The sequence below is a fragment of the Sylvia atricapilla genome, chromosome 4 (genome assembly GCF_009819655.1).
Source record: "Sylvia atricapilla isolate bSylAtr1 chromosome 4, bSylAtr1.pri, whole genome shotgun sequence".
Lineage (NCBI taxonomy): Eukaryota > Metazoa > Chordata > Aves > Passeriformes > Sylviidae > Sylvia > Sylvia atricapilla.
In genome coordinates this window covers 31167825-31181750 of record NC_089143.1, presented here as the reverse complement: position 1 = coordinate 31181750, position 13926 = coordinate 31167825, and the positions used below count along the sequence as shown (strand labels likewise).

The window sequence follows — 13926 nt, the reverse complement described above, 5'->3', positions numbered from 1 at the left end:
GCTCTTGCAGGATTTTGAGGCTCTGCCAAAAGTCCTGGAAGGCCAGAGCAAAGGGCCCAGGAAGCCTTTCACCTCTAAAATCAGCTTTTCTCCTTCCTTCCCCTCTGCCAGGACATGAACTCGACCTCTGTGCGTGAACCAGCTGCTTCCCAGGAAAAAAATCCGCCCCTGTCTGTCCATAGTGCACAGGAGCTCCTTGCCGGGCTGCTCTCCCAAAAGGCAGCTCCCAGGGAAGCTGAAAAAAACCCTCCAGGCTGGAAAAACCCCTCCAGCCTGCCCCCCACCCCTTATCCTTCCTCTAACCCCTCTCCCAGGGCTGGGAGCAGATCGAGCACAGATTGTTTCCCTGAAATTCTCCAGGCATCTGGCCACAGCCTGCCTGAGCCGATCCTTAGGGGGTGTTTTCATCCTCGGCTGAATTTGTCTGGGTTTGGAGACTGCAGAATCCGGCGGTTTGGAGACTGCAGAATCCAGCAGGGAGTTCTGCAGATTCCCTTTTCCCTCCTTGGAAATTCCGGGTGTATTTGGGCAAATCTCAGCGAGCTCCCCACTCCCCAGGCCGTGCAGGATTTGTGCATCAGTCCCATCCCATCCTGGCTCGTCACTGCTCTGGAGGGGCCGGGGGAAAAACAAAAAAAAACACCACAAAAACCACCTGTCATGGGAAAAAAAGGTAAAAAAAACCCCAACCAAACCCGGAGCTCCTCCAGCACGTCCTGGCCTGGTGAGGAAGCTATTTTCACCAGCCTCCCACACACGCTGCGATGCTCGAGCAGCAAAGGAGGAACCCCAGCGTTAAGTACAGCTTTAACAGCCCTGGTTTAGTTCACCGGCGCTTTCCTTGCAGATGCACCCTTTTTTTTTTTTTTTTTTTTTTTTTTTTTTTTTTTTTTTTTTTGGGAACCTCTGCCCCAAAAATCCCTGAGGATCGGTGCCGGCTCTGCCCGGAAGTAATGCAGTGCTTAGCATCGCTGAGATTTAGAAGTATTTTGCCCATACTCAGCCCTCCAGGCTGTCCCCTGGGTGTCCTGGCACAGTCCTGGGATGAGATTCCAGGACTCCCGAAGCGCAGAGCTCGGGGCCAGAGCGTCGGGGATCGCTCCCCGAGCCTGCGAACAGCTCCAAAATCACATCCCCGCACCCCTCCCCTCAGAAATCCCCCGTCCCGAGGGATGCAGGGTGGGCCCCGCATTGCCCATCCCCGCGGGCAGGCAGCAGAGGGGCTGAAATCCCGAGGGAATGACCCTTGGGAATGTAGGAGATGGCTCTGCTCCACATCTTCCACCCCAGGAGGAGCAAACTGTGACTGACATATGCTGAGCTGGGTTGAAATATCAGAGTGATCCCAGCTCCAAAGTCTCCTCGGAACATTTGGTGGGGAGGGAAGTGGATGTGGAGCTCTCCATGTTCTTTCCCGGTGTTTTTTTATAAATTTGTTTGTTGTTTGCTCTTAGTGTTCTTTGTTTTGCTTTGTTTTGTTTTCTTTAATCATCTCTTTTCCGGTTTTCCTAGGATTAGGAAAGGCTCATCTTTAGGGATCTGCCTCTCCCTGGCCGTTTGCTGCTCCTCAGCGCGGAGCTGAAGGAACACGGTACCCTCTACAAACCAGGAGGGCTGGAAAACCGCATGGAACAGAAAAAGAACCCCTGTCCTGTAAAATAACCCTTAAAAAAAAATCATGGGGAAGGGCGCCTTTCCCTGCGCCTGCCCTACTTGCTGGGTTCCAGGCTGCTTCTTCTGGCTCTCGGAGCTCCAAAGGCATCTCCTCAACTTCCAGCCTTTCCTTCCAGATCCTCACACGCTTCCCGCTCCCTCCCATCGCTGCAGGATCCAGCCCGGACGCCCCCGCCCCGCTCTTTGCTCCTCCCTGGGGCTCCGAGGGACCATCTGGGTCCCTGCCCGGCAGAGGCGAGGGGAGGGCGGTAGGAGGGACCGGCGAGGCGGGGAGGGAAGAAGGATGCTCCGGGGGTGGCTCTTTGCTTCCTCGCCCGCCCGGAGCTCGCAGGGGCTCGCCTGGAGGATGTCTCACCCCCTCGGCACAGGTAAGTCCGGGACCCCCTCCATGGCCGCAGCCGGGGGATGCTGCAAAGGGGAGGAAGGGGCCGCAAATCTGGCTTGGATGGATTGAATCAAAACTTCAAGGGGAAGACGTGGTTTGAAACAAAACAACAATTTTAAAAAAAGAAAGAGGATGCGGGGTTGTGCGCGATGCTCGGAGCATCCAGGGGTGAGCCCTGCGCCGAAGTTTCCTCGTGGATGGCCGGGAAATACTTGCAGGGGTGGAATCCCGGGGGTGGGAGCGCGGCCGCGGCTCTCCGAGCTCTCGGCTGTGCGTGGTGCTGATGCTCAGGCTCCGGGAACGAGCTGGGATGCCTGGGCTGCTGCGTGGTACCCGGGGGTGCCGCATGCCAGGGATCCGCTCCCGCTGCCGCCCCGTGGCTACCGACAGCCCGTGTGTGGCCACTGCGTGCCGGGAGCAGGGGTTTGCAGTCCCGGCTTTGAAGTTTGCCTTGTGCCACGGGCAGGGGGATGCAGCCGGCGGGGGCCGTGCCCACACTGGTGCTGTGGCTCGTGTTGTCGCATCAGCTCCTGTATCCACAGAGGAGGCTCTGCAAGGGATTTAAATGTATGGATGCAGAGGAGAAGTGCAACAGCAGCAGGCACAGCTCGGCAAGGAAACACACTCCACAAGCCCCGTTCTCTCTCTCCTGGAAAAGCACATGGATGATGAGGGAGATGTTGCAGGCAGCCCGTGCCCCTTCCCCAAGTGGAGAGCGGCTTCCTGCAAGCATCTCCCGGCAGAATGCGTGTCCTTAAGGAGACTCGGGAAGCGGCTTCCTGCTGAGCACGTGAGATGCAGCCGCAGCTGTGGGGAGGCAAGAGCTGAGAGGGGTGGAGGGGGGGGTGGTGACGGTGGGGGAGAGGATGAGAGGATATTCGATTTTTCTTCGCCCCTTTTTGTGACAAGATGTTCTGGTTTGTCACTGAAGGTGTCACTGCTGGGGGAGCGCTGGTGCCGAGCTCGGAGCATGCTGCTGAGGGCCAGCCCCAGGAGGTTTCTGGAGCAGCACCTTCTCTTGGTGGAGAGCTCAGAGCAGCAGCGGCCGCCTCGGGAACCGCTCCCAAATCCATTCATGACTGAGGAACCTCCCGCCCCAGCCGAGCCCGAGCTGCCGCCCGCCAACCTCACCAACGCCACCGACTGCGGCGAGGAGATCCTGCTCTATGGGGACACCGAGAAGGTCGTCATCGGGGCCGTGCTCTCCATCATCATCCTCACCACCATCGCCGGCAACGGGCTGGTCATCATCTCCGTGTGCATCGTCAAGAAGCTCCGGCAGCCCTCCAACTACCTGGTGGTGTCCTTGGCCGCCGCCGACCTGTCGGTGGCCTTTGCTGTCATGCCCTTTGTCACCATCACGGACCTGGTGGGAGGCGAGTGGCTCTTTGGGAAGGTGTTTTGCAACGTGTTCATCGCCATGGATGTGATGTGCTGCACCGCCTCCATCATGACCTTGTGCATCATCAGCGTGGACAGGTAAGGGCAGGCCCGGGCTGCTGCCCCGTGGGCTCCGATATTTGGGGTGTTTCACAAGGTTGGGTTCACTAGAATTGTGCTCCTCGTTGGATCAGTGCTCCTTGAGGTGATTTTTCCAGGTGAGGAGAGTTTTTTTGTGGGGATTCAGTGCCTCAGTCCCTTTGGAAGAGCTGGGCTCTGGGTATTTTCTCAAGTAACTTCCCTAAGTTACTTCCTTAGTCTTCCCCCTTTTGGCAGCTGCTTCACATTGTTTTTGAGGAACAGCACCTGACCTTCACCGTGAAAGGTGCCTGGCCCACAAAACCCTTCAAGAAATAATAAAATAAAAATCCCAGACGCACTTTGAAAATCCAGGTTCCAGGGCTTCTGGAGCCAATCCTGTGGGATTCTCTGCTGCTCCCTGGACTCGTGCCTTGGCTAGGGATGTCAGCAGCTCCCCATGCCCCATCCCAAGATCCCAAACTCCCTGGTTTAGCTCAGTGAGCGCATTTGTGAGGATTTGCTGCCTTCACCTCCCACACCTGAAGCTGGGAGAGGGAAAGGCTGAGCCTGCCAGGCAAAGTGGCCAGGCTTGGACAAGTCAGCACCTTGGTGGCTCTAATTTTAGCAGCTGCGTCATCGGGGCCATCGCGCTGACGAGCTGGTGGCCGGGGCTGACGTGTGCTGCCTTCTTGGGGGGTCTCTTTGGGCTGAGCTGGCACTGCTGGGCTGGGCTGCTCTGGGAGCAGCAGCTCAGGGAAGGGACACATCCCACATCTGAGATGTGCCCTTTCAGCTGTGCCACCTCCCCAGTCGCCTCGGCAGGTGTGACAGCAGGTGACAAAGCAGAAAGGACAGAGAAAAATCCTGCTGGTGCTTGACATCTCCCCCAGGGCATGCTAGCAGCGAGTCCTGCTCCAAAGCCTTCAACCCCACCAGCCACTGCTCCCCTGGGAGCTGCAGATCCACAGCACCGGGCAGCTCAGAGCTGCTGGCAGAGAGAAAAGCTCCTGCCAGGCCACAGGCAAGGTTCAGCTCTTCTGCTGACCTTGCTTTATTTTAATAATTGTCCTGTTGGAAAAAAAAAAAAAAAAAAAAAAAAAAAAAAAAAAAAAAAAAAAAAAAAAGGCAGATGTGCTCAGAGCTGGCAGGGACCTGTCTCTGTGAGAGGGAAGGGATGAAATGCAGGGATGAAATGTGTCGGTGCTTCCTCCCAATGGGTGAGGAGCAGGGAAGTGGCTACACTGTAACCAGACTGGCTTTGCTTGAAAATTTCCTTTTCCATTTTCATCTCCTTCTCCTTCCTTTTCTCCTCTCTTTTTCTTTTGCCTTGCCTTCCCTTCCCTTTTCCTTTTCCTTTTCCCCTTTTCCCTCTTTTCCTTTTCTCTTTTTCCCTTCCCCCTTTCATTTTAACTCAGCCAAGCATTTCAACAACTCTCCACAACCCCATCCCAAGTCCCCCAAAACCCAATACATGCAATCCTTTTCTTTTTCCTTTCTTTTTCCTTTCCTCCTTCTTCCCTTCCCTTTTCCTTCCTCTTCCAATTTCCTTCCCCTCCTTTCCCAACCAACCAATCCCACCCCATCTCATCCCATCCCTTGAAGCAAAACTTTTCCAAACACACAGACAAATAGGAGAGATCTTTCCCAAACAACTTCCTTGCCATGGATCCCACTTCTCCATCACATCCCTCCCGTCCAGTGTCACCGCTCTGGGGAGTAGATCCATACCCAAGGACAGATCCTGAGTTTGATGTCACTTTGTGTTTCCTGGGAAGGAGAGAGGGAAAAGCTGTGTCCCAAGAGGTTGTCAAAGAGCCTGGATTTTCTGGCATGGGCTTGTCCCTCATGTGTTGTCACAGGAACTGCACCAGGATAAGTTTGCTCCCAGAACTTCATCATCCCCTTGCCACAGGCCTGATGGTGAAGTTGAGTGGTTGTAGGGCAGTTGCCTGGAATGCATTTCCAGCTGGGAAAGGAGAAAAACAGCAAGGATTGAGAAGAGGGAAGGGACTGGACCGTCCTCCCCTGAGCTGTGCCTTCCCCAGTCTGGGTGGGAGGAAGAACAACTTGCAAGTTCAGGGGACTTGTGGGGTCAACCTGTGCTGGAGCTTGAGGAGAGAACGGGAATTATTGGGATGCACATTACAGGAGGAGGTGACTGGGGCACTGTCCTGCCACTTTCCCCCTCAGGGATCCCCAAGAATGGGCTGGGAGTTGTGTAAATCATTCCAGGGCAGTGTCTCAAGCATCCCGTGCAGCATCACTACTCCACATCCACCCAGCATCCTCAGACAGTGCATGGAGCTGGACTGAGGATCCAGGATCATGCCTGGATCTCCACTTCCCCCCTGAGCCTGAGATGGACAGGATTTTGGTTTGACTGTTGACGGAAACGTCTTCAAAAGTGCAATTCTCAATTTCTGTGCTGATACAACCAAACAGCGAAAGCACAAGGAGAGCTGAGCTTGCAGAGTCCCTGAAAAACCTGCTCCAAAAGAGATTAAATTGTTATCTCAGTGAGGCATCAACACAAACCAGTGATAGGGACCAGCTCTTCCTCCTGCCCTGTGAGGAAGAAGAGGAAAAGCCCTGGTGCTTCTCGGAAATAGAAATATTCCTTCTGGTTCTGTCCTGAACCCAACTTGGTCAGCGCTGTCAGGCCTGTTCCTGCCAAGGAGGAGGCCCTGTTTTTATTGATGGCTGAAGTGTCCTCAATATTTTGCTTAGCTTAGATGGAAAACCTACTTGGTTTGCCCAGGATGATGAGGACTATTAAAATGTAGGCTGCTGTTATTGATTATTAATGCCGAGCGCTTCCTAAAAGCCTCTCGATTGAAGCTGGTAGAACTAATCTTGTCTGAAGCGAGATTTGATTGATTTCCTTTCAAATCAGAAAAGAAAAATGCTGGAAACATTCATCTTCCTCTTATATTTTCCTTATGTAAAAGCCTGCCAATGTTGCAGATTTTTTAATGTCATACACCAAAAACAAACCAACAAAAAAAAATCCCCTTTTTTGGCTGCTCAGCTTTGATGAAACTCTCCATAAAAATGCCAAGGAGCTGACAAAAGGAGCTTCCCCAAAGCCCACACATCGCTTCTAGCATTCCTGGTGGAGAAAAAACTCTCCATCCATTTCCCAGGCAGCTCTGCTGGGGCTCTCCCCTTTCCCTGGCAAGTATTTTCCACCCAAAATCAGATTATGTGCTCCAAACTGGGGTCACCCTCAGTAAAAGGATGCCTTCCAAAAGACAGTGGGATGAAAACTGCACAGTGTTTTGCTGGATTGCCTTTCCCATGTCCTTCATCCAAATGTTTCCCAGGCTGGGTAGATCCCTGCTCTGTCTCTGGGATGGATCCCATGGGATGCTCCACCAAACTCTGACTTAGGGCATGGGCAGGTGTAGCAGCTTCCACCTGCCTTTTGTTTCCTCCTCTCCTGCAGCAGGATGGGGCAGGAATGGCATCAGCTTGGAAATCAGGGAAGGAGCTTATTTTGGCTGCCGAGGAGGCATGGAATTGCGGTAAAACTGTGGGGTCAAGAAAACCCTAATTCTGGGCTCATTTGCCCTCCTGTGTGAGTGGATATTCACCTTTTCCCACTTCACAGGCTGCAGGATGGAGAAAGGGGCACATCAGACAGATTTGGGTTGTTTTTATTATTTAACCCCTGAGATAATGATCCAACAATTGAAGGAGGTCTACAGGGAAGCCAGAGAGGGACTTTTCATCAGGTAATGTAAAGACAGGACAAGGTCAGGTTAGATGGGATATTGGGAGGGAATTATTCCCTGGGAGGGTGGTGAGGCTCTGGCAGAGGTTGCCCAGAGAAGCTGTGGCTGCCCCTGGATCCTTGGAAGTGTCCAAGGCCAGGTTGGATGGGGCTTGGAGCAACCTGGTATAGTGGAAGGTGTCCCTGCCCCGGGGATGGAAGTGGGTGGGATTTAAAGTCTCTCCCATCCCAAACCATTCCATGATTCCCACTGAATGTGGAACAAACACTCTGAATTGGCTAATCCATGGGGTTTGCTGGTGCAGCCCAGCCTGGGGCAGATCTCCCACCCCACAGCCAAGGGGGCTGGGATCTGCAGGATCAGGGATGTGGCAGGAATTTATTGCAGCTGGGATGAGCGGCTGCACCATCAGCTCAGCACGGTGGGGGCCCTGCAAATCCACACCAAGTGCCTGTAAATCCTGGGAACTGCCTTTTGTTACCTGATTACCCCTAAGCTTGATTAGCAGCACGACACACACACAGAGAAAAACTAGAAAAAAAACAATTCAAAGGGAGAGAATTCCACTCAAATTCCACCTCCTGCCAGTGCCACCTTGCCTACTGTAAACGCTGCCCTATTTTGAGGGCTCCCTGCTTGCTTCAAAAATTATTACAAAGACCTCAAAACGGCCCCGTTTCCTCCAGCAGCAGCTGCACGAGGCACCCGTGGATGAAATGTGTCAGCTTTGCCTGCTTGTTAAACCTTGTCAGCGAGCCTTTTCCTCAGCTGGCACGTAAATTCCTTGAAGTTTCAGCAAATCCCGGGTGACTCGGCTTCCAAAGAAATGCGGCAATAGCGTAAGAGAGGATGGCACACAACATAGCACGGGTTTATTAGCAAAGTTCTTGGCTTGGATACACATAGGGGCGATTTTGGGGGTGTTAGTTTGGGGATTGCAGCAGCAGAGCAGGGTTTTCTTCCAGCCTGGCTCCATCAGGGGCCATCAGGAGGGAATGGGTTGGCCAGAGAAGCTGTGGATGCTCCATCCCTGTAAGTGTCCAAGGCCAGGTTTGATGGGCTTGGAGCCGCCTGGGATAGTGGAAGGTGTCCCTACCCATGGCAGGGGGTTAGAAATGGATCTTCTTGAAGATTCCATCCAACCCAAACCATCCTGGAATTCTCTGACATTAGATGGTCACAGAGAGTTTTGGTTGGTTCTTGTGACTGAGGCCAGCTCAAAAAAAGAATACAGAGGAAAATAAGGGAAGAACAACTCAGTGAATGAATTCAAAACCATTTTATCAGGGAGGCAGGGGAGAAGACTTTAGTTTCTCAATTGATTAAGCAGTCAGGAGGGGAGGAGAAATTAATTTTTTTTATATTTTATCTCCATCTTCTAATCTTGGGGGATGATCTGGAAAAGCAAAATAATCAGGGAAGAGAAAATCTCCTACCACAGTAAGACTGACTGTCAGGAAAAAAATGATGCAGCAGAGGTAAAATTCTCCACAGATATTTTCTTTTTTTGGTTCAGCTTTCAGCATAAAGTACTCGCATAGCTGCTGTTCTCACTGCCCCTCTGGAGTGACACCGTTTATCCAAGAACAATTAAGAGGTGATGTGTTCCTGCCTAAAAATTCCTGGCAGCAGGAGATTGGAATCAAAAAGGCTGTAACAGAATAGAAATCCATATGAGTGGCTCAAGGATTTTGCTGAATTGATTTGAGCTGAGTAGCAGGCAGATGTTTTCCAGGGGGAACGTTGGCTGACAGCAGCCAACTCCCCCCCTGATTTATTGATTTAGAATTCTAATTTACCAACATTTGACACAATTTCTTTATCACACAAAACCTCTCCAATAAAAGACAAGATGGTTCACGTTTACACCCCATGGCACAACGAGGAGCTGATGTTGGGTGCAGCCTCCTGCTCCATTCAGGCAAAATAACAAGGTAACTCCTAACCCAAAGGGTCAGGGTTGGGGAATCTGAGGGTCACCAGGTGTTTTGGGGATCTCTTATTCCAAACTCCACTCATTTTCCTTTTGAGGGAGAGCTGGACTCCATCACTTCAGCAGCTACTGGCTGTGCAAGTGAGCAGATGGCTCCAGCTGCTTGGATCATTCCCATTTGAGTTTCCAGAGGTCAACAACTTTCAGGGAGTCGTGGACAGCCAGAAGGCCCCCCCTGAGCCTCCTCTGCTCCAGACTGAGCCTCTTCTCCAGCTCCCTCAGCTATTCCTACTGCTCCAGACCCTTCCTCAGCTCTGTTCCCTTCCCTGGACACTCTTCAGCCCCTTAATGATGTTTTGTTGTGAGGGGCCCAAAAACTGTCCTCCAACAGCATCATCCACCCTCCAGCTTTGCTTGCAGGGCTCGTCCAGACACATCTTTAAGTCTTCCCAAAGGCAAGATTATTTCTTGGTCTCCCAAGGCCATCTTAGCTGCAGGTTGCATTTCTTTACCAACAAATAAGAGAAGGCTGTTGTGGTTCCCACTTCACATTAAACACTGCTATGAGTTATTCCTTTCATCTGAAATCAGTCCTGTGGCACATCACTCTGAGCACCCACCCACCCCATTCCTGGATGTCTCCTTGGGAAGGGCAACACTACGGAGTGAGTTATGTGCCACACCTGGAAGCTGTTACATGTCCTCTGTACAGAATAGTTATGGTGGAAAAATAAAATTCTTAAAGCATTTTTTAATTCCTGAAAACAAAGCTTTTTAAAGCATTTTAACTCCCCAGGAGACCATGCAGAGTTTGGACTGCACTCCGCAGTTCAATGACACTTGGTGCTGTGGACTCTCCATCCCTGGAAGTGCCCAAGGCCAGGCTGGTTGTGACTTGGAGCAACCTGGGATAGTAGAAGGTGTCCCTGCTCATGCCAGGGGGCTGGAATGGGAGGGTCTTCAAGGTCTTTCCAACCCAAACCATTCTGTGATTCCACACATGACCTGAAAGGTGGCTGTGGTCAGGTGGGGGTTGTCTCTTTCTTCAGGCATCAACTGACAGAACAAGAGCACACAGTCTCAAGCTGCACCAAGGGAAATACAGGCTGGATATAAAGAAAAGGTTTTTTTACAGAAAGGATAATAAGGTATTGGAATGGTCTGCCTGGGGAGGTGGTGGAGATTCACCATCTCTGGATGTGTTGAAGAAAAGAGTGGATGTGGCACTCAGTGCCATGGTTTAGTTGAGGTTAGGGTTGGGTTGGACTCAATGATCATGGAAGTCTCTTCCAACCTAGTGATTCTAATTCTGATTCTGATTTAGACTGCAAGGAAGTGGGGGATAAATTGGGGTGTTTAGTCAAGAGATCACATGCCTGGGGAGATTCTCGTTTGGCGAATAAACTTCTTATCCCCTCTGAGGGCCAAAATCCTCTCACAGGAGGGAATTTAGGAATGATTAGCAGTGAAAACCACCCAGCAGCACCCACCCCCTAACCCCTGATGACTCCTCCTCCCCCGCAGGTACCTGGGCATCACGCGGCCGCTGACCTACCCCGTGAGGCAGAACGGGAAGCTGATGGCCAAGATGGTCTTCATCGTGTGGCTCCTGTCGGCCTCCATCACCCTCCCTCCGCTCTTCGGCTGGGCGCAGAACGTGACGGTGGAGCGGGTGTGCCTCATCAGCCAGGACTTCGGCTACACCGTGTACTCCACGGGCGTGGCCTTCTACATCCCCATGGCCGTCATGCTGGTCATGTACAGCCGCATCTACAAGGCGGCCAAGGTCAGCGCCGAGAAGCACCGCTTCATGAACTTCCCCAAGCACTACGAGGAGGAAGGCGTCTACTGCCTCGAGGCCTCCGGCCGGCCCCACCACAGCTCCCGGCGCACCAAGGCCGTGGAGGAATGTGCCACGCTCTCCAAGCTGCTCCGGCAAGACCGCAAGAACATTTCCATCTTCAAGCGGGAGCAGAAAGCCGCCAGGACCCTTGGCATCATCGTGGGGGCCTTCACGTTTTGCTGGCTGCCCTTCTTCCTGATGTCCACGGCGCGGCCGTTCATCTGCGGCATCCGCTGCAGCTGCATGCCTCTGAGGCTGGAGAGGACACTGCTCTGGCTGGGCTACACCAACTCCCTCATCAACCCCCTCATCTACGCCTTCTTCAACCGGGATTTGAGGACTACTTTCTGGAACCTGCTGCGCTGCAGGTACAGGAACATCAACAGGAGGCTCTCGGCCGCCAGCATGCACGAAGCCCTGAAAGCCACGGAGAGGCACGAGTGCATCCTGTAGTGCCTCACCCACTGGCTCCTGCCTCTCCATGCCGGGTTCCTGGCTTCCCTGGCCTCTCAGGGGCTGGCAGGAACTGCCTAGCCCAGCCAGACATTGCCGCTGAGAGTGATGGCCCTTCCCCTCGCCCCATGAGGAGCCGTGGTTTTCCTCAGCCTGGGAACAAGTGGAGGGAACTTCGGGAACAGCCTCTTCCTTTTCACTCTGTCCCAGGTGGGAGCAAGACCTGGGGGGTTCAAGGTCTACCAAGGACTGCAGGCAAGTCACGCCACCTTTCTGTGCCTCGGTTTACCCATCTGTTATTAAAGTAAAAAAAAAAAAATAAAAAGGAAAAGAAACCCTCCCAGCCAACCAACCAACCAAACAAAAACAACCCTAAAAACTTCATAAGACTGTGGCTCTCCACCTTCAAAAAGGGCTCTAAGGTCTGTGGAGGGCACACAAAATTCTGTGTAAAGACAACATTGGCTGCTCTGTGGAATCTGACAGCAGCTCCAAGCCCCAGTGCCATCCTGGCTTTTCCAAACCCTGTTCCCCGATGTAATTGCATTTCACACCCCAAGCTCATGTCCAGGTTTGCACGTCAGAGCAGAAATACCAATGACCCCATTTCCCCCTACACTGTAGCACTGCAGCACTTGAAGGAGACGGATTTGCAAGATGAAACACAAACGAACATGGAATTTCCTTTATGGTTGGATAGGGAAGTTTGATGCCTCCTCCTCACCAGGGCAATGATCAGAGAGCGAAGCCAGTTGTGTTTATTGGGTTGTACTGTAATTCATTCCCAGACAAGTGACGTGTGTTCATCATTTGTGGCTAATTGACTACATAAAAGCACGCTTTGGTTGACAACAGAAAAAAAGCATATAATTTCCCTGACAGCTTTACGGTGTTTCAGTATGATGTCCAGCAAGCTTGAAAAAAATACACTGAATGATGTTATCTTTTTCTTAAAAAAAAAAAAAAAAAAAAAAAAGGTTTGGTTTCCTTATTTTGGTGTAAAATCTTTGGTCTCTTTGACTTCAAAGCCTCTCTTCAGTTTTCTTGTGGTGGTGGGCCTTGTCTTCATGCAGGTATCTTTTCTTGTGATCAGCACTGTAGTATCAAATTTGCAGCCCCACAAACCTTTGTTTATTTGATCACAGACTCATAAAATCCCAGCATGTTGGAAGGAACATTAAAAACATCTTAAAAACCATGGGCAGGGACACTTTTCACTATCCCAGGTTGCTCGAAGCCCCATCCAACCAGGCCTTGGACACTTCCAGGGTAGTTATGCCAGTAATGCCTGCTCCAGTTCTTGTTGAACATCTCTGGGGTTTTTTTTCTTATCAAAGCCAGACTGCTCAGAGGCTCAGGGAAAGTTGTTTGTAGTGCTCTTTTTACTCTAGATTTGCTTTATCTGGCATGAGTGGTGTAGTGCCACTAGTCCCACCTTTGGCACCATCAGGAACTCTGAGGACTTCATCCATATCCAAGCTAGGTGTTGGGTGTCCTGGCTGACTGCTGGTAGGGTTTGGCTTAGCAATCAGTATTTCTCCCGTGATGTGTTTTGTGTTCTCATCTGGCCTCTTCTCAGCAGCCATTTCTATCCTGTCTCATTTCAGATCTGCTTTTTCTAGGGATGTCCAAAGAGATTTCCAGTTGGGACTGCTGGGTGACAGCAGGAAAAGCAGCTCGAGCCCACTGGGAATGTCTCAAGGGACTGCGAGCAATGTGCCCAGATGTTCCCCGAGCTCATGTTCCTCACAGATGGAGTCAGAATTGCACAGAGGGGCAGGGGAGGTTGTAGCTGCTGTCTCCAGAGGGAGATGTTTTAAGACAGAGCAGAGATTTGAAGGAAAACTTAATCAGGAGTGATCCTAAAGGATTTAACTGGAGTCCCACACACCATGTCTGTAGGGCACGCTCTGACTGCCCATCTCAGGACCTGCTTGACAAAACCAACCCCTTTTTCTCCCAGAAAACACTCCAGGCCAGCATCTCCTCTGCCACAACATCTCAGCAGCAGCTGTCACTGCTTTTGTCCTGCCATGGGGACATGAAGCTCCTGCAGGCTCCGATTTCCTCCCAGGGCTCCTGCAGCTCCTTCCCTGCCCTTCTGACAGAGCTGGCTGCATCAAAACTGACCAGCTGCTAATTCAGGCTGTCTTGGCAGGGTGGAGAGCCCCAAGACAGCCCATTTCACATCTAGCACATAACAAAATCTGGTTGTGCTGCTGCAGTGTATTTATTGCTGTGCCTAAGGTCATTGTTTTATTTATTTTCTGTGTTAGGGGGGTTTAAACTGCCTTTAAAAAATCGTAATTTTGTTTAATTCCTCTTGACATCCTTATTCTGATGGCATTTCTATCGCTTCTTGAAATTATTCTGCAACAGAGCTATGAAACAGTGTTTCACTGTTTAAGTGAAATCATAGAAATAACTGTTTTTTCTGGTTTGA

At 51.5% G+C, this 13926-nt stretch overlaps 1 protein-coding gene across 1 annotated transcript; it reads left to right on the top strand.

The window, feature by feature from the left end:
* The first annotated feature begins 2995 nt into the window (after positions 1 to 2995).
* LOC136360309 (5-hydroxytryptamine receptor 7-like) lies at positions 2996 to 12582 on the top strand. The gene is made up of 2 exons (XM_066317464.1): positions 2996 to 3538; positions 10712 to 12582. The coding sequence occupies exons 1-2, from the start codon at positions 3030 to 3032 to the stop codon at positions 11481 to 11483; spliced, it is 1281 nt and encodes a 426-aa protein (XP_066173561.1). The 5' UTR covers positions 2996 to 3029; the 3' UTR covers positions 11484 to 12582.
* Positions 12583 to 13926: the final 1344 nt, after the last annotated feature.